Here is a 27778-nt window from a genome sequence, read left to right as displayed (position 1 = left end):
ACCTCAGCAGTTGAGTCCCATAGTGCTCAGAGCCATTTGAACCATTTCGTACTGCTGAAGACACGGCACAGGTGCCGTTAGTGGTCAAATACCATAACGTAACCTGCAAGCTTCGCTAGCATCTAAAGTTACGTTCAAGCATGCCTTATTCATGGTGTTTGCCCGTTTGTGTCAATCTCTGCCTATGCTGGTGCTACGTCTTTTATCTGGAGCAATATAGAATATACAGCTATCGATTTATGGCACAACAGAGGTTTGCTCTACCATAGACTTTTTTTAGTGAGACCCTTAGAAGGTAACACAGTCGTATTTTCCACACAATCGAAAAAAAGTATAAGGAGGAAGATTATTGTTTAACATCCAGTCGGCAACGAGGTCATTAGAAACGGAGCACAAACTTGGTTCGGAAAAAGAATGGAATAACGAATCGCTTCGACCCCTTTTAAAGGTACCAACCTTGTATTCGCATTAAATAATAAATCAGGATGGTCGGAAGGGCAAATTTGTTATTTTGTACATCAAAGGTGAAATCATGTGTCCAGCTTCTGGTGATAATGGCATGCAGTTCCGCACAACAATAAGCTAGTGAGGTGACTATGTGCTTGTAATGTAGCTTCCCACCGACTTAGGCTGACAGTTGATCATTTGTTCTTCAAACCTGGTACATTCCATTCTCACACTGCGTATTTATTCAGTTTCTAACAACGATCCGTCTACATGAGAACATGAGCCTAATATAAGCTTCAGCAGGCATACTATTTTGTTTTTGGTGATGAATTTGCTGCTTATTATTGAACATGTGGACGCTGTTGTGTTGCCGGTATCAGGAGGTGCTGGCAGACAAGGAGGTGATTCTGTCCGCCGGCGCCATCAACTCCCCGCAGCTGCTTATGCTGTCCGGCGTGGGACCCCGCGACCACTTGGAGAGCCTGGGAATCCCCGTAGTGCAGGACCTGCCAGCCGTGGGGCAGAACCTGCAGGACCACCCCGCCATGGGCGGAATCACTTTCACCGTCAACGAGTCCGTCACCATCATCGACAAGAGGGACGCCCTCAACCCGGTCAACTGGCTCGACTACCTGTTACGTGGCAAAGGGCCTCTCACACTGCCAGGTATAGAATGAGGAGACACAGGGTTATTCATAAGTATTTCTGGTGTTTCAGGCGATGACTGTGCAAAAACTACGAGCCATACAAAGAATATATTAAATTTGTGCAGAAATGGCATGGACGCTGGAGAAATAATAGTTACCGCTTGTAAAGAAACAGCTTTACTGACGCGTTTCAAATACACGCATTATTACAATATCCATAAAAGGTTACAGAACTCAAAAGTAGCACGGTGAGAGTATCTAGAAAACAAACCAGAATATGCAATAAAGAGTTAATGAAAAACACATACCAAGTGAGGGAGAAAGACTTCATACAGGCAGTATGCGGTCATGTGAATACGACACATACCACTAGCGCCACCTAGCAGGCACTTTATTATCTTGGTATGTGTTTTTCATGCTCTTTTTACTATATATTATTGTTTTTTCTAGCTAATATGACTGTGTTACTCTTAATCTTTGTAACTTTTTACAGATCTTCTAATGATGAGCGCGTTCGAAACGCATCACTAAAGCAGTTGCCATACAACTGGTGACCATTAAATTTTTGTCCAGCATCCATATCAGCACCATTTTCAATTTCATAAAATGGACATAGACCTCCTGAGTGACTACATGCCACAGCTTGAATACAGAAATGTCTCACCAAGATTTTAGCTCACATTACCAATGGCGTTTCTTCTGGTCTGCACGGTAGCGTAGAGTAAAATCAACGACAAAAAGCCAGTAAAATATTTCTTTTTGCCTTTTCTTAGGACATAGCTTACTTTCATACTTTTTGCGCACTAAATCCATCTCTGAATTTATTTTATCACATACAGTATTGACCAATGTTACTTGTATGAACCAAAAACAGTATGAAAAACGCTTTTATTGGAGCATAGTCATGAAAAGCACGTCTCTATTGAAAGTAATTATGTGTCTATTGGCTTTTATTTCCTTTCTTTTTCCTCCCTAAAGCAAAAAATACAGATTTTTTCAATGAATTGTCTGTGGCTTGTACATGGGGCTTTCTTAGGTTAGAGAACCCCTCCCTTGGGATCAAAGACGATTTGCCTGTTACATCAGCCACAGCGACCTCAGAGACTCTTGGTCCTCGCAGATCAGAGATAGAAAAGATTAACATGATTTTAATAAACTGCAGGAGCATGCAAAGAAAGGTCCCAGAATTAATATAGCTTACTGAAGGTTATAATGCACAGATTGTATTGGGAACAGAAAGCTGGTTCAAACCAGACATCAATAACGAAATTCTACGTTCAGATTGGAATGTTTATCGTAACCTTAGTCGACAATGGTGGCGGCATGATTATTGCAGTAAAAAATTCGATGAAGTCTAGCGAGGTTATCACGCATTCCGAATGTGAATTAATCTGAGTGAAACTGAGTATCAAATAACGGTAAAAAATGGTGATTGCATGCTTTTATAGACCACCTGGATCAGGATCGGTAGTTGTAGAGAGCTTCAAACAGAACTCGCAGAATATCATTAGTAATTTTCCTAATCGTGCTGTTGTAATAGGGGTTGACTTCAACCTACCAGGTATAGATTGGGAGAGTTATGCTAACAAAACTGCTGCCATAGGCAGGGAATCGTCTGGCATTTTTCTGGATGTCTTGTCCGAAAGTTACCTTGAGCAGATAGGTAGAGAACCAATTCGTGAGGGTAACTTCTTAGGGCTCCTGGCAACAAGCAGCCCTAAACTTATCTAATCAGTTAACGAAGCGGAAAGGGTCAGTGAACATAAGTCTGTGACAGCATCTATGGTGACGTGTTCTACAGCGAATGTCAAGAAAGGTAGAAAGATATATTTGCTCAGCAAGGGTGACAGGATACAAATCTCAGAATATCTTGTCAGCATCAAATAATCGGTGATGAAGACGGAGATGTGGAGAACAAAAGGAAAAAATTCAAAGGTGTCGTTCAATATGCCCTAGACAAGTATGTTCCGAGTAAGGTTTTAAGGGATGGGAAAGATCTATCATGGTTTAATAGTCGTCTTAGAAAAGCTCTACGTAAACAAAGAGCACATCATCTCAGATTCAAGAGAAGTAAAATCCAAGCTGTCTAACAGAAACTGGACGAAGCGAAAATGAGCGTAAGGAGAGCAATTAGAGAAGCGTTCAATGATTTTGAAAGTATGACGTTGTCAGCCACGCGGGATTAGCCGAGCGGTCTCGGGCTCTGCAGTCATGGACTGTGCAGCTGGTCCCGGCGGAGGTTCGAGTCCTCCCTTTGGCATGCGTGTGTGTGTTTGTCCTTAGGATAATTTAGGTTAAGTAGTGTGTAGGCTTAGGGACTGATGACCTTAGCAGTTATGTCTCATAAGATTTGACACACATTTTAAGACGTTGTCAACCGACCTGCCTAAAAACCCTAAGAGATTTTGGTCGTATGTAAAATCAGTAATTGGCTCAAAATCATCATCTATTCATTCTCTCAGCGACCAAACCGCCTCCGAAACGGAAGAACAGAGAGAAGGCCGAAATACTGAATTCAGTCTTACGAAGTTGTTTCACCAAGGAAGATCGTAACACTGTCCCTCCTTTCAATAGAAGACAGATTTCAGACTACCTAACAGATCAAAACGAAAATTTCTGTTCCGACACTGACAATGTTGAGTGTTTATGGAAAAAGTTCAAGGCAATCGTAAAATGCGTTTTAGACAGGTACGTGCCGAGTAAAACTGTGAGGGACGGGAAAAACCCACCGTGGTACAACAACAAAGTTAGGAAACTACTGCGAAAGCAAAGAGAGCTTCACTCCAAGTTTAAACGCAGCCAAAACCTCTCAGACAAACAGAAGCTAAACGATGTCAAAGTTAGCGTAAGGAGGGCTATGCGTGAAGCGTTCAGTGAATTCGAAAGTAAAATTCTATGTACCGACTTGACAGAAAATCCTAGGAAGTTCTGGTCTTACGTTAAATCAGTAAGTGGCTCGAAACAGCATATCCAGACACTCCGGGATGATGATGGCATTGAAACAGAGGATGACATGCGTAAAGCTGAAATACTAAACACCTTTTTCCAAAGCTGTTTCACAGAGGAAGACCGCACTGCAGTTCCTTCTCTAAATCCTCGCACAAACGAAAAAATGGCTGACATCGAAATAAGTGTCCAAGGAATAGAAAAGCAACTGGAATCACTCAATAGAGGAAAGTCCACTGGACCTGACGGGATACCAATTCGATTCTACACAGAGTACGCGAAAGAACTTGCCCCCCTTCTAACAGCCGTGTACCGCAAGTCTCTAGAGGAACGGAGGGTTCAAAATGATTGGAAAAGAGCACAGGTGGTCCCTGTCTTCAAGAAGGGTCGTCGAGCAGATGCGCAAAACTATAGTCCTTTATCTCTGACGTCGATCTGTTGTAGAATTTTAAAACATGTTTTTTGCTCGAGTATCATGTCGTTTTTGGAAACCCAGAATCTACTATGTAGGAATCAACATGGATTCCGGAAACAGCGATCGTGTGAGACCCAACTCGCTTTATTTGTTCATGAGACCCAGAAAATAGATACAGGCTCCCAGGTAGATGCTATTTTTCTTGACTTCCGGAAGGCGTTCGATACAGTTCCGCACTGTCGCCTGATAAACAAAGTAAGAGCCTACGGAATATCAGACCAGCTGTGTGGCTGGATTGAAGAGTTTTTAGCAAACAGAATACAGCATGTTATTATCAATGGAGAGGCGTCTACAGACGTTAAAGTAACCTCTGGCGTGCCACAGGGGAGTGTTATGGGACCATTGCTTTTCACAATATATATAAATGTCCTAGTAGATAGTGTCGGAAGTTCCATGCGGCTTTTCGCGGATGATGCTGTAGTATACAGAGAAGTTGCAGCATTAGAAAATTGTAGCGAAATGCAGGAAGATCTGCAGCGGATAGGCACTTGGTGCAGGGAGTGGCAACTGTCCCTTAACATAGACAAATGTAATGTATTGCGAATACATAGAAAGAAGGATCCTTTATTGTATGATTATATGATAGCGGAACAAACACTGGTAGCAGTTACTTCTGTAAAATATCTGGGAGTATGCGTGCGGAACGATTTGAAGTGGAATGATCATATAAAATTAATTGTTGGTAAGGCGGGTACCAGGTTGAGATTCATTGGGAGAGTGCTTAGAAAATGTAGTCCATCAACAAAGGAGGTGGCTTACAAAACACTCGTCCGACCTATACTTGAGTATTGCTGATCAGTGTGGGATCCGTACTAGATCGGTTTGACGGAGGAGATAGAGAAGATCCAAAGAAGAGCGGCGCGTTTCGTCACAGGGTTATTTGGTAACCGTGATAGCGTTACGGAGATGTTTAATAAACTCAAGTGGCAGACTCTGCAAGAGAGGCGCTCTGCATCGCGGTGTAGCTTGCTCGCCAGGATTCGAGAGGGTGCGTTTCTGGATGAGGTATCGAATATATTGCTTCCCCCTACTTATACCTCCCGAGGAGATCACGAATGTAAAATTAGAGAGATTAGAGCGCGCACGGAGGCTTTCAGACAGTCGTTCTTCCCGCGAACCATACGCGACTGGAACAGGAAAGGGAGGTAATGACAGTGGCACGTAAAGTGCCCTCCGCCACACACCGTTGGGTGGCTTGCGGAGTATAAATGTAGATGTAGATGTAAATGTAGAATCGTCGTACGAACGTCGAAATGGCAGATATTGAGGTAAACGATCGGGGAACTGAAAATCAGCTACAATGGCTTAGTAGTGGACAGGCGTCAGGACCAGATGAGATACCTATAAGATTCTATAAAGAATATGCGAAAGAACTTGCTCCCCTTCTAGCAGTAATTTATCGTAGATGGCTTGAGCAACGAAAGGCACCTAACGACTGGAAAAAAGAGCAGATCATTCCCGTTTGTAAGAACGGCTGTAAGACAAATCCACACAATTATAGACCTATATCGTTGACGTCAATCTGTCGTAGAATTATAGAACATGATTTATGTTCAAGAAGTCTGACGTTTCTGGAAAATGAACATCTGCTCTATGAAAATCAACAAGGACTACGCAGACTGATACCCTGCGAAACTCGACTCTCTCTGTTCCTCCATGAGATGTACAGCGCAGTGGACAACGGCGCTCAGGCTGATGCCGCGTTCCTTGTTTTCAGTAAGGCATTTGACACCGTTCCGCATTGAAACAAAATATGAGCTTTGGAGTATCGGAGCAGACTTGCGATTGGATTCAGGACTTTCTTGCAGACAGAAATCAACACGTCGCTCTTAACGAAACAAATTCAAGAGATATAAAGATAATATCCGGAGTACCACAGGGAAGTGTGATAGGACCGTTGCTATTTACAGTATATATAAATGATCTAGTGGAAAGTGTCGGATGCTCTTTAAGGCTATTCGCAAATGATGCAGTTGTATATGTCAAAGTAGCAGCACCAGAAGATAGTAAGAATTTACAGAACGACCTGCAGAGAACTGACGAATAGTGCAGGCTCTGGTTTTTGACCCTGAGCGTTAATAAACGTAAAATGACAAACAGCGGGAGACAACGTCTGCCGTAAAATATCTAGGCGTAACTATCCACGGTGACCTCAAGTGGAACGAACGCATAAAACAGATAGTGGAAAAAGCAGATACCAGACTCAGATTCATCGGAAGAACCTTAAGGAAATGTAACTCATCCACGAAAGAAGTGGCTTATTAGGCGCTTGTCCTCCAGATTCTTGAATAGTGTTCATCTATCTGGGATCCCTATCTGGTAGGACTGATAGAGGAGACAAGGAAGATCCAAAGAAGAGCGGCGTGTTTCGTCACGGGATCGCTTAGCTGGCGAGAGAGCGTTACGATGATGCTAAACAAACTCCACTGGCAGTTACAAGAGTGGCGTTGTGCATCACGGAGAGATTTACATTGAAATTTTGGGACAGCATTTTTCAGGAGGAGTCGGACAACATATTGCTTCCCCCTACATACATCTCGCGTATTGACCACGAGTAGAAAAATTCGAGAAATTGGAGCCAATACAGAGGCTTACCGACAATCATCCTTCCCACGCACTATTCGCGCGTGGAGCAGATTGGAGGGATCGGATAGTGGTACTGAAAGCACCCTCCGCCACACAACATTAGGCGACTTGCGGAGTGTAGATTACGGAAGCGTCCTCTTTCTCCACCTGCTGTGTGGAGCATGAAGAAAAAGTTCGAATCATCTGGAGAACTGGGCGTCGATCTGGGAAGAGGTCGACGCCCGGTTGCACCACAGGTGGTTGAAGAAATCGCTGTTGCTATAGCAGACAATGCTGCGCGCAATTTCCGATCGTCAGGCAGTGCGCGTGCTGTGCCAAGACGGTTGAACATCCCGTGGCCCACTGTAAGGAAGGTGCTTCGAACCATTCTCAAACGGTATCCGTACAGGATCCATGTCGTACAGCAGCTTGCACCATAGGACGCGCAACGACGTGTAGACTTCGCTCTCCACTTTCTCGCAAGGAAGTTACGAGGACTGACCCTGGATCATCCTATGGACAGAAGAAGCTCATTTTTCTCTGATGGGTGAAGTGTACACACAGAATTGCCGAGTGTGGGGATCTTCGAATCACTGTGCATGAAGTTCCTCTGTATGGTGAACGTGGCACCGTAAGGTGTGGCTTCAAGGCTACGTTCATCATTGGTCCATCATTTTTTGAACAGGCTGGCGCTCAAGAACCAAATATGTGCAGTGTGACTGGCCAGCATTACTGCGATCTGCTTCGCCAGCGTGTCATACCCCCCCTTCAGGAGACAGACACATTGAACTCAACAGTTTTCACGCGAGATGGAGCCACACCGCACATCGCTCGTGAGGTTTATCTGCTTCTCCCAAAAACATTTGGAAACGATCGAATTATCAGCCGATGGTTTCCAAACGCTTGGCCGGCGCTTTCACCTGATCTCACTCCCTGGGGTTTCTGGTTGTGGTTACTACATGGAAGACAGGGTTTACCAGGGGAACATCCACACATATGCTGATCTGGAGCGCAGCATACCAAGAGAGGTAGCCAGCATACCTACTGACATGCTTCGTTTTGCCGTGCAGAATGCAATCGTGCGCTTTCAGACTCTTCTGGACTCTGACGGGCGCCGTATTGAGCCCCTTCTGTAGGAGTAATATTACCGGTATGTAATGGTATGATGCACGGTAGCAGCACATTAAAAGTGTTTCAATTGAACTGATTCTGCATTACATCTTTTCCTCATGTCCTTGACATTAATGTTACCAAGTTTTGTCCTCGTGCGGTAATTGTTTAATGACGTGTTAAATAGCTAAAGTTTAATTTTAACCATCCTGTATAAGAACCAAGAACGAAGAATAAGAGTGGAACACCAAAAACGAAATGCTCGTTTTAAAAGGGATGTAAGACTGGGATGCAGTTTCTCTCCCCTACTGTTGCATCACTGCGTCGGAGAAAACAGTATATTGAGAACAGAATATGCACTGATAGTAAACCGAAGAAAGGCGATAATTGTATGTGTTAAGGCATCGGGGAATAGCATCCATGGTACTTGACGGAGCTGTAGAGGATAACAGCTGCGGGGGAAGATAGAGGTTGTAATACATCCAACAAATAACTGAGGACTTTGGGGGCAGGTACTAGTTTGAGATGAATAGTCTGGCACAGTAGATGAACTCAGTAGAAGACTGATGATCCAAAAAAAAAAAGTTCCACACCAGGGTCAAGAAGCTGGCATGAATGTATGTCTGCTGCACCGCGGTCTTTGACAAGACTGTAGGAGGAACGAGGGTGACACATTATACCGGAAGTCTTCAGCCACCAGTGCTGGCGATTGCTATCCAGAAGCAGTGGTTTGGTTCGAACCTAGAACTCAGGACGTTTTCATTACTATTGAAAGGGGGCATCCGTTTTTATTTTTTAACCAAGTGACCTTCCTTACCTTATAGCCCTTCTATTGGCTCATCTTAGTTGTTTTCTCTGTCTGGCATTTTATAGTGTTTGTTGAAACGTAATAATTCTCTTGTACGATGGAAGAAATTAACTGAAATAGGTATTTCGTGTAATGAGGCAACTTCTTTCCTTTTACTATTTCTTTACGTTAAATTTCTTCTCAGTTATAAATTAAATGGTAAGGGAAATTTTTCTTTTCGTGTAACTTATAAAAAGTAATAATATATTAAAGTCGCTTTTGATGGTAATATACTCATTCCCTCTTAAAAAGCAATTTCTCCTTGTACCGAAATCCTCTGTCTCTTTTCGTTATCAAAATTAAATTTATAAAAAATGGTTCAAATGGCTCTGAGCACTATGGGACTTAACTTCTAAGGTCATCAGTCCCCTAGAACTTAGAACTACTTAAACCTAACTAACCTAAGGACATCACATACATCAATGCCCGAGGCAGGATTCGAACCTGCGACCGTAGCGGTCGCACGGTTCCAGACTGTAGCGCCTAGAACCGCTCGGCCACCCCGGCCGGCAATGAAATTTATACTTATTTATAAACGCATGAATTCTGGTACCTGATCTAAAATAATTGCATCTACATCTATCAAACTGTAATCACTACCTTGTTAAGGAAAAAAATTAATAAAATAAAATTCCTCTCTTACGTTGTAGCATTTTCCCTTTCCACTATCATTATCCCACTTCGAGTGCGTAAGCTGAATTTAAAATACGTGTAACGTATTAGGTAAACGAATGTTAAATACAAAACAAAAATTACAGGACTGATTACCATAACTCAGATGCACGGATGTCATACTCATCTGTAGATTGCGGAATTGTTTTAATAGTTACGTTTTTCCTACAGTTCATGGTGTAAAGTTACTAATCTACAGTTTCGTCGAAATCGAATTTTCTGGTGTTATCACGTGTTGTGAGATGTAGCCCGATTACCAGATCACCAACCTAGAGCGCAGTGATCACTACGTGAATATCCGGCACCAGTTCAAGCTAGTGAGACGAGAAATTCCGTGTCCTTGGCGTATTGCACTAGGGGAGCAGGCGTTTGCTTGGGTGTAGACTGTTTTTTTTTCTTTGTGGTCTCTAGAGACCTAACGGGCGAAAGCCTTTCCAAACCTCGCTCCTCCTTGCCTCGTCAAAAATAATGACTAGCCTTTTGTCAAGCGACTGCCCTTTGAGGCAGGAGCAGAGGGTTTTTCTCTACATTGCAGGGAAAGAGGCTGCTAATACACCTGCGTCTGTCTCACAAAAGACTTGTCGAAAGGGCTGTGATACATGTTGTACGTCACATTCTTTGTAACCTCAGAGGAAATGGAACTTCTATAGAGTAAGCAAACTATTATTGGGCTAGAAGCACATTAAAAATGCATCCTGGACAAGTGCCTGAAACCGATTTTCCTGCCAGTCATAGGCAGCGTGCTACCAATTACGTCATCCGTAGACGCCTCTTGTACTGATTTTAAATTACTAGTCGTCACTTGTTTCCCTCCATACCTCACAATCGCTGTTTGTTCTTGCAAATTTATAAAAATAGCGACAGGTTATAGAGTAAGGGTTATACAGTGGAACCTTGTATAGCGAGCATAGTTCGTTCCAAAGTCTTACTCGTAGTGCGAAACACTAGTTAAGTGAAACAATTTACCCCCTATAAATTAATGTAAAATACGATAATGCGTTCGATGCAGAAAAAGACTAAAAGTTGTATCTTACTCCTGCCATTTATTCAAAGAAATCTGTACATACAGTACTACGTACTTTATTATTCACGATACATAACTAATTCTTTTTTACTAGGAAGCTATACCTGAAGTCATTTGTTTCTGCCGACGATTCAACGCTTGGTGAAAATGCGACACAGCATTATCGCCAAATAAATTTATAACAGGCGTGACCACTGCTTTATTGGGTTGATGATTTTCAATGTACGATGCAATCGATTCCCATGCTTTCAGCGTTATCTTATTGAGCCAGATGGTTATTGCTTTGCTGTTACCGCTTCCTCCTCCTTCTCCTCTGAAGAAATTCTCTCCACAACTTCCTGGTGTGAAACACTCTGCAACTATACAAGCTCTTCGGTATGGTCATTTCCTGGGCTTGATCATCCACAAGCTCACCCATATAATCGCTATCCATTTATAATCCCATGCTCTTGGCCGAAGACACAATCTCATTGACTACGGGCTCCACAGGTACTTACTCAAATGCCTCAGAGTCACATTCGACAACGCACTCCGCCCAAAGATTCTTCCAAGCAGAAGTGAGAGTTCTCTTGGTAACCGCTTTCCACGCCTTTTCGATCACCTTCACGCAGGCAACGATGTAGAAGTGATATTTTCAAAACTCACAGAGGGCGAGACTGGTAGCTTCAGTCCACTCAAAGCAGGCTCGAAGAGTGCTTTAGTGTAGAGCTTCTTACAGTTAGAAATAATCTGCTGGTCCATAGGGTGGAGTGGTATTGGGAGGCAGAAATTGGATCTTGATGAACTGAAAATTTTCAAGGACGTGTTGTTGTAGGGCTGGTGAATGGGCAGGAGCGTTGTCTATAACAATCAAGAGAGGGAGAGGCAGATTCATCTCAAGCAAATACCTTTCAACCGAAGGACCAAACACTTCACTGATTCAATCACAAAGAAGATCACATCTCATCCAAGTCTTGTTGTTCTAAATCCACATCACATTTAACCTGTTCTTGGACTTTACACTTCTTGAAAGCTCGTAGAGTTTCTTAATGGTAAACAAGCAGCGGGTTAGTTTTCAAATCGCCGCTTGCATTGCTACAGAATAGCCATTGGCTCGTGACTGGGCAATGAATTCTCCTCTGCTGTTATAAAGGTAAAGGTACGCTTCAGCATCTTTTTCCAGAAAAGACCCGTCTTGTCACAATTAAAAACCGATCTTATGTTCGTCTTTCTACAGCTTTATCTTCGGGGACCTTTCTACGAAGATTATACAAATTTTCACACAAAAAAACACTGTGTGAACACAAGTTTAGAAAAATGTGTGACCGCAAGCTGCATTAAAATGGCATCAGAAAGGTATAAGAAGCCACCCAAATTCTGGCATCGGCCATGTCAAAGAATGGGGAGGAATGGATACTACGTTGTTTCACTGTAAATATTGCTCCCTACTGTTTGTTGGCGTTAAGCTAGTGCGTAATTCTTACAAATTACTAACAAACATTTTATATAACATATTTTTGTGCACTCATACTTCGTGTATTACCGAGCGAGGTGGCGCAGTGGTTATCACACTGGACTCGCATTCGGAAGGACGATGGTTCAAACCTGCGTCCGGTGATCGTGATTTATATTTACCGTGATTTCCCTAAATCGCTTCAGACAAATACCGGAATGGTTCCTTTGAAAGGGCACGGCCGACTTCCTTCCCTATCTTTCCCTGACCCGATGGGACCGATGATCTCGCAGTTTGGTCCCCTCCACCGAATCAAACAACTTCGGTATTAAAATTGTGGTTTCACCGCCAGACACCACACTTGCTAGGTGGTAGCCTTTAAATCGGCCGCGGTCCGTTAGTATACGTCGGACCCGCTTGTCGCCACTATCAGTGATTGCAGACCGAGCGCCGCCACACGGCAGGTCTAGTCTAGAGAGACTCCCTAGCACTCACCCCAGTTGTACAGCTGACTTTGCTAGCAACGGTACACGCTCTACAACCGCTCTCTTTTGCCGAGACGACAGTTAGCATAGCCTTCAGCTACGTCATTTGCTACGACCTAGCAAGGCGCCATATTCAGTTACTATATGTCTTGTGAACAGATAAATTGTGACTCATGTACCGTCAAGAGCGACGTTCATCATTAATGGATTATAGTTAAGTATCAAACTAGCTACGTCCGGTTTGTGAATTCTAATTCCTTGTCATGTTCCAGACCTCACGTCAGTATAGTCCTTCCCTCCTCACGCCAGCCTGCGTGAGCTAAACGCGTGCATTTCGGCCTCCATTCGTAACACGGTGTTGGCTCTTCTGCTAACACTACAGAAACTTCCTGGCGGATTAAAACTGTATGCCGGACCTTTCTTCCGGGAATGCTGGTTCTGCAAGTTTCGCAGGAGAGCTTCTGTGAAGTCTGGAAGGTAGGAGACGAGGTACTGGCGGAAGTAAAGCAGTGAGGACAGGTCGTGAGACGTGCTTGGGTGACTAAGATGGATGGCGGCGCGGTAGCTCAGCGTGTTCGGTCAGAGGGTTAGCTGCCCTCTGTAATAAAAAGACTTAGTGACTGGATTAAAGACGAACTTCGATGGGTGTCATGGGACGTCCGCACCGAACAAATGGAACGAACGATAAAGAACAAAATGAAATAGAAAAAAAAGGTAGAGCACTTGCCCTTGAAAGGAAAAGGTCCCGAGTTCGAGTCTCGGTCCGGCACACTGTTTTAATCTTCCAGGAAGTTTCATATCAGCGCACACTCCGCTGCAGAGTGAAAATCCCATTCTGGAAACTTTGGTATTCTCTTCGGTGTTCTAATTATTCCTCTAATGAATGTGCATTTTGTTTAGCTTGTGTCGCCGAGCATTTTACGAAGGCCTAAAACCATCGTAGAGGGAAGTGTTGTGCGTGGAGGACAGTGACCGATGCTGTTTCCTGGTGCCGGCCGGAGTGTCCGAGCGGTTCTAGGCGCTTCAGTCTGGAACCGCGCGACCGCTACGGTCGCAGGTTCGAATCCTGCCTCTGGCATGGATATGTGTGATGTCCTTAGGTTAGTTAGGTTTAGGTAGTTCTAAGTTGTAGGGGACTGATGACCACAGAAGTTAAGTCCCATAGTGCTCAGAGCCATTTGAACCATTTTGTTTCCTTTTTGGTCGATGACAGATGTAGTGACCTACTTTAAAATCAAATGAAGGTATCCGCACTGGAGATAGCCACAAGCAATTCTCGGTAATTTTTGCTGTTTCTGTTCTGAGACACGAGGTTGTGTTTTGTATAGCATTTGTAAATAACCTTAGTGCCGAACATTTAAGTGCTGCATAAGCCACAGTTCATTCTTCAGTTACAGAACATTATCGTGATTGAAATTCTACACATTTTTGAACTAGTCCAGTCGATTGGTGTCAGAACAGCTCTTTTCGTAATGAAATTGGGAAAGCTTTTTCCTCAACGGTTCTGTAAGTATTTTGGGGCGTTGAATCCGAATTTTAATTTTTCTGCCTTGTAATATGTCGGCTTCACAACGAAAAACCCAAAAAATCTTAATATTTTAGCCCCTTTTTTAATTTTTCTTTTATATCTCGAAAACTAGGTGTTTTTAGAAGATGACACTCAATACAAACTTAGAGTAGAGGAAACTTCCTATAAAATGCAAGAGTCACGTCTGAAGTTCTACCAAGGGGTATCTGCACTAGAGCGCGCAGAAAAGAAGATTTTTTTTGCCTTTCTGCAAAAAACATCAGAAACTCCCACTCCGACACAGTACACCTCGAAAAATATACAACAAAACCCACTACACCAAGTGGAAACACATTTAATTTCCTACAAGAGACGCCTTTAACATACAATTTTCTCATAATGGGGAAGAGAAAAAACAAGAAAAATACGTAAAATGCTTTCTGCACCATACTGAAAAAGGTTGGCTCCTACCTATCTCTCACCGTAGTTATTCTTTCGGTATATTATGCTTAAAACAGGTTTTTTTGAATGAATTGATGGGAAAGCATGTTTGATGAAAATATTAATAGCCTATATCATGTAGGTGCAAGGCACTAATAGAAAGATGATTATGAAATTTGTATGTAGTGAATGTCGGGCCCAGGATTGGGTCATTACTTAGAGTAGATTCTCCGTCTGGAAAGAAATAAGGCATTTGATGATAGAATATGAATACAAAAAGCGTGTAAGTTCTACAGCGAACCTATGAGGAACGAGTGTGAAGACATACCTGTCGGCATTAAGCCATCCACTATGTTGTAAGGGTGATTATCGCTAAACAATCAGACAAGGAAGTAGAGCATTTCTTAACCTACGGACTGGCTCCAAACGCCCTACCTTTTTTCGATAAGGATGGAATCGAAAAGGCACAAAATCTGCGCCGTATAAAGATTTTAAGCCTCTTGCAGGCACCGCATTGTTGCACAGCAGTACGGCACATATGACTGACGGGGCTTCTGGTTGCACAGATTCATATGGTGAAGTGGCGTACCTTGTAAGAACTGTGTGGAGCGTGTATTCATTATGTACGAATTAAGTACAATCACAGTGCGGCGTTTATGTTCAATGTTTATTTGGATGGACGGGAGACTATCAAGCTCATGGAGTGCTTGACGAGGGTGACCAAAAACCAGGCTGTGGAGATGCAGTTTAGCAGCACCATGACACCACCAGTTTCACAACTAAATTTTCCATCGAATGGAAAAACAAGGGTAGAGTAATTACCATACTGATGGGAAAATGCAATGAAGATAGACTTGCCTCAAAGCAGACAGCTGATGAGGCAGACACAGTTACAACGCGGACGGTGGAATCCCTGACCTAAGCTCACAAGAATGTTGCAGTTGTCGGGGGAGATGTTGACCCCTACAGTCATAATGATGGGTCTCCAAACTCCTCACCCACGCCCCCTCTCTCCCCATTGTATATTTCCTAGTACAGCTCTAACATTCTGCGTGGTGTCTGTTTGTTCTATATCGTGTCTCCCTACCACTTTCGCGCAACGACGCTCTCAGCGTGTTTTTTAGGGAATTGACTAGTTTGAACCTGGGACCTGTTGCTGGTAAGGAGACGCCAGACCACACATAACATGTAGAATTCAGAAGAGTTCAGTGAGACTAGCGATGATATAACCAAATACTTAATGATTTCAGCGTCAGCTCCACTGCACTCCCTGTAAAAGAATCTTAATACTAACTAAATTTAGTGGAAGGGGTTCAAGGCTTTCCTACTTTTAGTTAGCTGGTAAAATAACGTCGAAAAAGCAGTTAAGTTTACCATTGGAAATTTTATTCTACTCACAAAACATTGTTTATAAATTGCACTATTGATAATAGGAAATGTTTTAATACAGGATGGTAAAAACCAACTGTGTTCAACAAAAATGTGAACAAATATTCCCTGAATGGGTTTCCAAGTTCTACAATGGATCGAAGGATGACCTATGCCATATCACATTTATAATCTAGGTTTAAATTAAGTTTCACAAAAGAGAAAACTATCAAAATGGTCTACAGTGACCCTCAATTATCTTTAATTACTTATCTAACTTGTCGTAAATTACAGTGGCTGATGTGGCTTCTCGTTAACTATATAACAGAAATATCATCGTGTTTCAGATTTTTACTTCAAGTGGCAAATGTGAACACCATGAGCTTTAATTGACGATCGACACTAGTATTACGCAAAAAGGGGTGTAACAGATGAGACTTCTGCAGTTCGGAGTGAAGCTTTATGCGCTGTTATGCGGCATTGCGTGCGTTCATTACCTTGTCGGTGTTCGTCAGGGGGCGGCGGACAGCACAGCTCCACTTACCTCGCCGTCTCGGAAGCAACTCTCTCCTAACTTCTCCTTACTACAGTTTACCGATGTTGGTTTAAAAAAACTATCTGGCTGTGTTTTCATCTGACCAGTCAGGGTCTCAATGTTAACCTTAAGCTCCGCCTACAGAAATTCTGTCTATCCAATGAGAAATGTTATACTTTTCGTAGCGGGGCAATGTTTTTAAAGTTTACAGCGTAACAGAGACGCGAAAAAGTCTCACGCTAAAACTTTCAGCTGGTGTGGTCCTTTTAGTGTTATCTTAAGATCTATACTGTTCTTCTGGAGGGCTCTAGCTTTTAACATGGGCTGGGGGGGGGGGGGGGGGGGGTGGTCCTGACGTAACAGAGACGCGAAAAAGTCTCACGCTAAAACTTGCGGCTGTGGTGTGGTCCTAGCGGTTAGCTGACGACGTGGGTGTCCGTCTCTTATCGTAGGGCCTTCCAGCTTAACACAATTCTGCTCTCGGCTTCTGTTCTCTTTTCTCCCCTCGGAACTGCGTCTGTCTCACGGTGGGAAGGTATGACATGCATTTAGGCATTCTTGTGTTAGTCTGTGGTATTCCATATGCTCACCCGTTACTCGTATTACTTTGGTTAATTTAGCGTCACGATTTATTCGGAGCTATGTGACATACTACTGGATTTGCTTATCATGTCAGGGTTTTCATAGAAGGTGTTGGATTTGCCTGACACCTTACACAGCGCCTCAGCTCCTCCACCAACTGGGAAGTAAAATAAGGAAGCACGTCGCCAATCACATGCTCTTCCTTGATGCAATGAACTGCGACTCTACATCCACGTTATTCAACCAACGCAAGGTTAAATTTCTCAAAAACCTCTCAAAAAAATTTGGATCTCGAAACAGACGTTACTAAATTTACAGATCCTTCAGCCCATCCAACGGGAATAACAGCTACTGATGAGAAATTTCTGGTAGCCATTTATGGTGGTAACCACCCAACCAAAACACTAAACAAGCAGTACGCGACATTAGCCTACAAATCATCAGCAAACACAGCTTCCATACCTCCCACTGAAGCTGCAGCTCAACAACATGCCACCAGAGTTTTCCATTAGATGCAACAGTGGTTTGGACACCACATGGATCCAGAGCAGTGGGGACAGGAGGGGGGAAATTGACCAAAAATGTGTTGGTTCCCATTACCACACTGATAGCCCGGGTCCTAAAAGATTCTTCAGCTTATATATTGTAAATGCGGGGCAGATTGCCAAAGTCCGTATGGGTGTAGGCTAGAAGGATTGTTTTCCGCGAAACTGTACTAGCAACGTTAAGGATCGTGCTCCAACATCGATGACAGTTTTGATACAGAGGACGAAGACGACCTGGACGAGCCCCTTGCAGTATTACTGTCTGAATCCGCTGAGGCGACAGAAGGTATTACTTCATGCAATATTTTACAGCATTACGCATCTTTATAAACAATTTGTTCTTTCTCGTAACATTAACCATTCAGTTACAATTTCTTTAGTTGAAAACAGTAACAACTCGCAATTCTCCCCTGATCTTGTAAACCCCTGTCTCTTTTCCTGAACCGTCTGATGCCAAGACCATTCTCCTGGAACTTGTAGTGCCCAACAAACTTTTCCTGGACCACCAACAGCCAGATGGAGACGAGTATAGTAACTAGACACATGACATCGGTACATGTATTTCTGCACACATCGATTGTTCACATTTTATCTGTCTTTTGTATCCATATTCTAGCACTAAATTCCTTTCTCCTTCTCACGATGGAGAACGTACTCGAAGAGATGACCTAATCCTGGGCTCGAAAGTCACTCATTTCTTCACACATTTACATTGCAACACACAAATTTCATATTCTATTCATTTTCCTGTTCCGTGTCATGTACCTGATATGTTTCCATTCAAAAGAACCTCTTTAAGCGTAAGCGAAAGAAACGTCGATGAGAGATAGAAAGGTGGAAGGCGTCCTCTGGCTGTAGGACGCTTTGCTCCTTTCCCCCTATGACGAAATTGAGTGTTGGAAGACGTCTCTTGTAGGAAATTTAATGGGCATCTAGGTAGTGTAGGGTCTTTTGTTGATAACATGTATATTTTTCGGGTTATACAGGGTGAGAGTGGACATTCCTGATGTTAGCGGAGAAGGCCCAAAAAATCGCTTCTTTTCTGCGTGCCCTAGCGGCGATGCCGTTCGGTAGACGTTCAAATCGGACAGTACGCTTTGTAGGAAATTTTCTCTGCTTTAATGTTTGGATAGTCATCTTCGAAAGACGCATAGTTTTTGAAATATATATATACAAGAAACCTAAGACAAGGGCTAAGATATTGAGATTTTTGCGTTTTTCGTTGTGGAGCCGACCTCCTGCAAGGCAGCAAACTTAAAACTTGGATTTAGCGCCACAAGAAACATATATAACCGTTGAGAAAAATTTTTCGTAATTTTGTTATGGGAAAACCAACATTTGACTGGTCTATATTTACATAACGTGTGAATGGTTAAGCCGTACTCCGTCCGTCGTGTATCATCTTGAAACGAAAGAAGGTGTTTAACCAAAGAACATGTGATATTTGAAAATGAATTGATTTAATGTCTCGAAAGTTTTATCAGTGTTGAATGTGGGAATTTTGATTACTTTCCAATAGCGTCTATTCTAAAATGTAGTTAACTGGTAACTAGTTTTTGATGTACTTAATTTGATTTCGCTTACTGATTACTGAGATGTCAGAATATTAGTGTAACAGGTATACTGTTGATAATTATGGTGAGATTTTTCCAGTTGCCTTTAATCTTTAGTAGATACCTGTTCGTAGGTACAAGATCATGTTGTACGTTGGTACACTTTATCATATTTGCAAGCTCTTTACTTTTATCAGCAATTTTTGCAATTTCAGAAAAGGACTGCAGCACAGTAAAAGTGAATACTATTGTTTAAGAATGGAATAAGAAAATATGTTAAACCTGTATTAAGGAAATAGCTAGAGGCGGAAGTCCGAAAAATTCTCCCCTATATTAAACACTATTAGAAACGGAAGTTCTATTGTTTCATTCATACATTTACATACTGTGAAGTGTAAAATCATACACGTGCTCATGGAAGTCCGAAACGCGTGAGACGTCATTGATTGATAGTTGTAGAACTCTTCTGATTTATGTTATTAACGCACTGCCATTCCTAGACGAATAATTAAACTGTTGGTTTAAATGAAGCGAGCTCATTCATATTGATATAAAACTGTACTCGCAGTCACTGACGTTGATACTGAAGCGCAAAAAAGCGGAATTCATTCAGAATTCATGAAAAGCACTCTAGATAAGCAGTTATCTTACATTTTTACCACTTAGTTTGGTGTCCCCTGGATAACTTCACTGCAGAATGTAGGGGCACAAGAAGAAAACCAAACAATTTAGTTATCGGTTTGACTTTCTGAAACTCGAAGAATACCACCCCATTTCACTTCTGTTATACGCATGATTTCTGCAAGCGAACAAATCCAGCTCGGTTGCGAGCCTTGCTTTTTGCTTACACATATTTCTTTGAGTTTTGTGATACCTCCCATATAGCGAAGCTGCCGCAGACGGAGTAATCATCCCTCCTATAAACTACGTTTTGTCCGCTCTATTGTTAGTGAAATATCTAACTCTGAACTATTTGACACTATGTTTCTCAAACATCCTATCGTTTAAAATGTTCAGCTGTACAAATATCCTGCCACAAAAGGTCTATCTAAAGCAGGGAATATTACCTATTCCAGCTTCGTCTGTTATCAGGCTAGAACCGCTATACGACTGTTCAACTTGTCGTTCCTCGTGGCTCAGTTACGCAAAGTCTCAAACTTAAAAAGTGTCTTTTTCTGTTCAAGTATTGAGCTTCCACAGAATCTCATTCAGCAAAGTCCAGTGTGAGCAGTTCACGACCACAAGACACAAATACTCTTCAGATGTCGAGAAAGTCATCACGTTTACTTTGAATAGTCATAATACATTTTCACAAATATTTGGGTTTTATTCTTTTTTTTTTTTTACTTGATTGTTATTTTGACACCTGAACAATCAGGTAGGCTGGCAGCAGCACAATACGCCGCTCTTCAGCCGAAGAGAGTACAATGAGATAAACAGAGAAGAGACATCACGTAAAAAATCGGCGGGAAAAAACTTTTGGGTTTTATTCCGTGTCTTGGACATTATGTGTGTGTTTGTGTATTGTGTATTGAACCGGGGACCTAGAAACGACAGAAAGGCTTCGTCCCGCCGTAGCCCACAGTGGTTCACAATCCCACAACAGGCTACAGCAGTCCACCAACCTCACCGCCGCCCACACCGAACCCAGGGTTATTGTGCGGTTCGGCTCCCAGACGAGTGTAACCGCAATGTTTGCGTGTTAGAGTAATTATGGTGTACGCATACTTGGAGACAGTTTTTGCGCAGCAATCGCCGACATAGTGTAACTGAGGCGGAATAAAGGGAACCAGCCCGCATTCGCCGAGGCAGCTAGAAAACCGCCTTAGAAACCATCCGCAGGCTGTCCGGCGCATCGTACCTCGACATTAATCGAGCGGATTCGTACCGGGGGCCGGTACGCCTTCCCGCTCGGGAGGCAGCGCGTTAGACCATGTGGCTAGCCGATCGGGCTGGACGCTGTGTACTGGGACTAAATTGAAGTAATTCTGATGCCTCACTTATAGTCAAGGCTTTCGGGTGGTTTCCCTTGGTCCTAAAGTAAACGCCGGAAATAGAAACGCCCTCCCAAGTACTTCCAAAAGCTATTCCCTCTGTCCCATCACCATGTAGTCTGATGTACGTACATTACACTCTGAAGTTTTTAAGCGAAATATCTGAACGAGCAATCCTCTCCTCTTTATTACCAACTCAAAAAACCTCTCCGTTCTATTATCAGCTTACTTGATATTTCGGTGAAAAAAAATTGACATTCTGCAATGGGCAAGATCTTCAACAGCGCTTTCTACACCTCGCATTAGAGAATGAAGAAAAGTAGTAAAAATACGTTTCCACGAGGATTCAAAAATCTTTCAAATGTGTAAGACAAACATATCCACAAGTGACTAACTATACTTAATGGTATAAATTTTCAACAAATCCGCAGTTAGAAAAAGTATTTGTGGAAGATGGATACAGTTATGGGCCCAAATCCCTTTTCCTTAGAAACTCGCCTTTGCAACAGTTTTCAAGTGGCTCTGAGCACTATGGGACTTAACTACTGTCATCAGTCCCCTAGATCTTAGAACTACTTAAACCTAACTAACCAAAGGACATCACACACATCCATGCCCGAGGCAGGATTCGAACCTGCGACCGTAGCGGTCGCGTGCTTCCAGACCGTAGCGCCTAGAAACGCTCGGCCACACCAGCCGGCAACAGTTTTCAATTTAAATCATTACTCTCAACTCAGTCTATGTACAATCGATGTCAAAATTCACGAGACGCTTCGGTTTTTCGTTATGCTGAACTATAAAGTTTTCCTGTCTGTTACATAGCGTAACATTCAAGGAGACATACTGCTTGTCGAGCGGTTCTAGGCGCTACAGTCTGGAACCGCGCGACCGCTACGGTCGCAGGTTCGGATCCTGCCTCGGGCATGGATGTGTGTGATGTTCTTAGGTTTGTTAGATTTAAGTAGTTCTAAGTTCTAGGGGACTGATGACCTCAGAAGTTAAGTTCCATAGTGCTCAGAGCCATTTTAACCATTTTTGAGACTTACTGCCAGTACACATGTTTATCTAGAGTACCTTACAGGAGAGGTTCCTACTGGACCGAAGTTACGAGTTAACAGAAAACAAATTTTAAACAAAAATGGCTCAACAAAATGGTCCATTTTCAACCATAAAACTGGTTAGAAAAATGGTCATTTACAAGCGTTACAACCAGTAATATCTACGTTCTTCGTGATGGACGCCTTTTTCTACGACAACTGTAGTTTTATGTTTCTCACTGCGTTTTAAACTCTCGACGAATGAGTTGACGTGCGTGTCGGGAAAATACGCGTTTTAAATGTAATTCTTGTGAAGCTAAGACGTGAGGTACGGCAAGCTGAAGAGTTGTATAGCGAGTGTAGTCTAATAATAGAAGAAGTAGATTCTCTGCATTATATAGTCCTTTTGTGACAGGATATTTAAACGGTTGCTCTTCTACACGCCTGTCCATTGGAATAAACCACTGGATACACCAGATATAACTCCGTGAGTTAGATGACGGGCAAAAACTATGGACAGTAGCTAGTAATTCAAGTTCCTGACACCTTGATCCCACTAGACTCAAGATACGGACTCTCGGTGAGCAGGTTCCGCACACCAGCTCCGTCAGGCGCCATGACGGCGACAGCTGTTCGCGCGATTGGTCACTGGTGATTTTTAGAAAGTGAAGATTTCATACTGATTATCATCTGCACTAGTTTTTAACATATACAGTAAACGTAGCAAACGAAAAAGTAATTTCATTCTAAGACAAATAAATGCCCGCTCATACGTTGGCAAGATTGTTTTGAGTCCACTGCAGAGGTTTCGCTGGGAAGCCCTTAGACATTCTCCATATGTTCCCGATCTTTCTCCGTGCGACACCCATCGTTTTGGAGCCCTGAAGAAAGACATACGTGGCCGTCGATTTGCTTCGCACGAAGAGATGCACTCCTCGTTACAATCATGGTTCCGTAGGCAACCGCAGACATTTTTCCATGAAGTCAATGACCGTCTTGTCTCACAGGTGGATAAATATATTAACAGTTATGGCGATACCTTTCGACATAATAAACTTTTACTTACATTTTTTCATCTGTCTCGTTTTCATTTAACTGACCCTGCAAAGGTGAAGATGGGAAATCGCGTAACTGAGGAGTCTGAAATTGTGACAGGACTCAGGCAAGGAGATGGGTTGTCCCCTATCCTGTGCAACTTTGCGCTCGAGAAGATCGTATGCGAAACCTTCCAAGAGAACGAAGGGATTGAAATCGAAGGAAAGAGACTGGCATACTTAGCCTATGCAGACGACATCTGTTTACTCTATAGGTCGGAAGGGGAGTTGGAGCAAATGACCAAAGCACTAAAGGAGGCTGCCAGCAAATTTGGGCTAAACATAAACGAAGCCAAGACAGAGGACCTCGTTATGACGCGTGGTCATTGTCAGACTGCTGATCATCTACAATCACTGCAGGTTGGGGACCAGTCCTACAACAGAGTGCAAGAATTCAAATACCTAGGGGCACTTTTCACTGAGAACTCGTCACGTGAAGCAGAGATCAATGCCAGAATACAAGCAGGAAACCGATCTTACCACAGCCTAGCACAACTGCTTCGGTCCAGATATCTCTCCAGACAGTTCAAGATTCGACTGTACAAAACTCTGATCCAGCCTGTTGTTATATATGGCTGTGAGACATGGAGTATCCGGAAACAGGACTCCCATAAGTTCCTTGTTTTTGAGAGAAAAGTCCTTCGGAAGATCTTCGGTCCGGTTCTGGATGCAGATACAGTGGAATGGAGGATCAGATACAACTAAGAGCTTCAGGAACTATACCAGCAGCCCAACATAGCAGGAACTGTCAAAGTCAAACGAATGCAGTGGGCCGGCCATGTGGCCCGGATGGAGGATCACAGATGGCCTCGGAAGCTCCTGGATTTCACACCTACAGGAAAGAGACCGCCAGGGAGACCCAAGAAGCGTTGGAGGGATGGGCTCCATGAAGATTTAAACCAAGTGTCAATAGATCCGGATGGCGGATAGTAGCAATGGACAGAATACAGTGGAGGAGGAAACTTGTAGATGCGTGCGGTCCACTGGGCCTGATCACGTAGTAGTAGTAGTAGTAGTAGTAGTAGTTCAAGATTTCAAACACTACGAAGAAATTACTGTGGTCATTAATGGTCTTGTTCCACAACCTTAAAGGAATCCAGATATTCAGAAAAGACACAGAGAATTGTTTAGTACTAGAGGAATTTCTCATTGCCGTCTGTTCGCACGCGGATAATTTTCTTTATTTATTATTTTATCTATGATTATATGTTAACCAAATTTCATGTGTAAGTAACATTCAGAATTTTCATTTGCTGCAGCATCCGCCTCTGTGATGGTCTAATCTAAACCGATGTTAGACCAGTTGGCAGCAGAAGATATTATGTTTAAATAGAATCCCGAATAATGGTCGAGCCCAGTGTTCTTCACTTGGCTTCTGACATTTGTTAACATTTGCGGCTAAGGTGGAAATCGAACACGAGACCTTCAAAATATTGTGCAAGAGCCAGTCCACCAGACCACCTGAAGCTGCAAAAATGATGTTGATAAGCACAAACGTTGATGATCGACTTATACTGAAATTGCATTTCTCCTTTAGCCGTTTTTGGTCCTTTTGCGTTTCTTGCCAACCTCAACGTTTAGACGAATGTCTGCTTCATTTGATGCAGTTATAAATCTTCTTCTTTCGTCCATTAAGTTCAATATATCATCTTTATTTGAGGATTTTGATTATCGCCCAAAACTGCTGTCAGTGTTATGCATTTCTACAACAATTCTTAATCAAAGGGATTTAGTTCCAACAGGAATTTACATTTTGATAACAGAGTAATAGATAGTGTAAATAAATTATCCACCAATTAAGATGGGGCGAAAGTGTAGTGCGAGAGGGGGAGAGGAGGGGGTGAGTTGTACCTACGGTGTCAATGCAGCATACTCCATGGTGTGGTTTTCTGTTGACCTGCTATATTCGTTTGATATTTTCTTGTCATTTCAATTAAAGATACAGAATAATTCTCGTATAAGAGATGACATCAAGGTAGTACATTTATGTTCTTGAGTCCAGGAAGCCCGTTCCAAGCAAACACTTCAAGTAATCTCGTCTTTTAGATTCCTCTGTTGTGACTCAGCTACTAGCAGGCAGATCGATAATCAGTAAGAAAATCTTAAGAGAACTTCTCCCCCAAAACTGTTCTTGCTACCTTGATTCAGTACCCTGCAGAGCTAAATGTAAAAAATCTTGCAGAATTCCATACTTGTTAACACCTGGTTTTGTCTTCCTCTGCTTCGATTGTTTTAGCCTTTTCAAAATACACCGTTTTATTGTCCAAACTGAGATAGTGAAAAATTTGTTAACTGAATTTCGTTGCGTAACTACTCCCACTGTTACATTTCCATACTTTTGTGGTAGTACGGTATTACTACTGCAGTATGGCTGTGTATTGCAGATTGATACAAACCATTTTGAGACCCAAAAGTACATAATTTCTTCCCAATTCGTGACAATTTTGGCATGCTGCTGTTACGGAACATAGTCTTATTAGTAAAGGGTTTCATAGTACGGTTATAATAATAAACTGCAATTGTATGAGTACAGTGGATATTTTATAGCGTTTTCTTGTTAATTTATTGAACACATTGGATAAATGTAAGAGGCAAATTAATCAACGATTTATTCTCTAACACTATAACACTATCTAAAACAGTAAGATAATGCTCAGATTTTCCTTTCAACCCCTTTATAAATCCATTAATTTGGGGTTACAGATTTCGTCAACGTAGCTAAAAGCACATTTTTTTTGCGTTGCTCGATAAGTACCGTAAGAGGTAATTATTTGAGGCTGAAAGAATAGCTGGGTGCAGGCGAGCGTTATCATAGTATGGTAAGTTTTCTTACATTATGACCACAAGTTGTCTCAGTTATTGACAATAAATACCAACTGCGATGGATATACCTCTGGAAGTAGGTCATGGTACACAACATTTCTTTGTGCTACTAGATGCCTAAGGTTATCGCTGTGGACTCACACAGGTCTTTTCTCGAGACGTTCTTGTTAGGGCTCAACTACACTACTCGCCATTAAAATTGCTACACCAAGAAGAAATGCAGATGACAAACGGGTATTCATTGGACAAATATATTATACTAGAACTGACATGTGATTACATTTTCACGCAATTTGGTTGCATAGATCCTCAGAAATCAGTACCCAGAACAACCACCTCTGACCGTAATAACGGCCTTGATACGCCTGGGCATTGAGTCAAACAGAGCTTGGATGGCGTGTACAAGTACAGCTGCCCATGCAGCTCCAACACGATACCACAGTTCATCAAGAGTAGTGCCTGGCGCATTGTGACGAGCCAGTTGCTCGGCCACCATTGACCAGATGTTTTCAATTGGTGAGAGATCTGGAGAATGTGATGGCCAGGGCAGCAGTCGAACATTTTCTGTATCCAGAAAGGCCCGTACAGGACCTGCATGATGCGGTCGTGCATTATCGTGCTGAAATGTAGGGTTTCGCAGGGATCGAATGAAGGGTAGAGCCACATCTGAAATGTAACGTCCACTATTCAGAGTACCGTCAATGCGAACAAAAGGTGACCGAGACGTGTAATCAATGGCACCCCATACCATCACGCCGGGTGATACGCCAGTATGGCGATGGCGAATACACGCTTCCAATGTACGTTCACCGCGATGTCACCAAACACATCATGATGCTGTAAACAGAACCTGGATTCATCCGAAAAAATGACGTTTTGCCATTCGTGCACCCAGGTTCGTCGCTGAGTACACCATCGCAGGCGCTCCTCTCTGTGATGCAGCGTCAAGGGTAACCGCAGCCACGGTCTCCGAGCTGATAGTCCATGCTGCTCCAAACGTCGTCGAACTGTTCGTGCAGATGGTTGTTGTCTTGCAAACGTCCCCATCTGTTGACTCAGGGATAGAGACGTGGCTGCAAGATCCGTTACAGCCATGCGGATAAGATGCCTGTCATCTCGACTGTTAGTGATACGAGGCCGTTGGGATCCAGCACGGCGTCCCTTATTACCCTCCTGAACCCACCGATTCTATATTCTGCTAACAGTCATTGGACCTCGACCAACGTAAGCAGCAATGTCGCGATACGATGAACCGCAATCGGGATAGGCTACAATCCGACCTTTATAAAAGTCGGAAACGTGATGGTACGCATTTCTCCTCCTTACACGAGGCATCACAATAACGTTCCACCAGGTAACGCCGGTCAACTGCTGTTTATGTATGAGCACGTTGTAGGTGTCGCCACCGGCGCTAACCTTGTGTGAATGCTCTGAAATGCTAATCATTTGCATATCACAGCATCTTCTTCTTGTCGGTTAAAGTTCGCGTCTGTAGCTCGTCATCTTCGTGGTGTAGCAATTTTAATGTCCAGCGGTAAAGATATTCGATAGCTATGCTCACTGAGGCAGCAGATAATATTCCGCTGCATATAGGGAAACTCACTGATTGCAGTACGCAGTACCCCTACACCTTTATTCGGAAAGATAGT

General features: G+C 42.9%; 1 protein-coding gene across 1 annotated transcript in view; it reads left to right on the top strand.

Annotated features, from left to right (window-relative positions):
• Positions 1-797: 797 nt before the first annotated feature.
• Positions 798-27778, top strand: part of LOC126470203 (glucose dehydrogenase [FAD, quinone]-like) — a 66509-nt gene continuing 39528 nt past the window's right edge. The window contains exon 1 of the mRNA XM_050097914.1: positions 798-1113. Within this exon, the coding sequence (XP_049953871.1) occupies positions 798-1113 (316 nt within the window). The remainder of the gene's footprint in view (positions 1114-27778) is intronic.

Source organism: Schistocerca serialis, chromosome 1, assembly GCF_023864345.2.
Source record: "Schistocerca serialis cubense isolate TAMUIC-IGC-003099 chromosome 1, iqSchSeri2.2, whole genome shotgun sequence".
NCBI classification, from domain to species: domain Eukaryota; kingdom Metazoa; phylum Arthropoda; class Insecta; order Orthoptera; family Acrididae; genus Schistocerca; species Schistocerca serialis.
The sequence above is the reverse complement of the archived record's forward strand: the minus strand, read 5'-3'. Positions and strand labels throughout refer to the sequence as shown.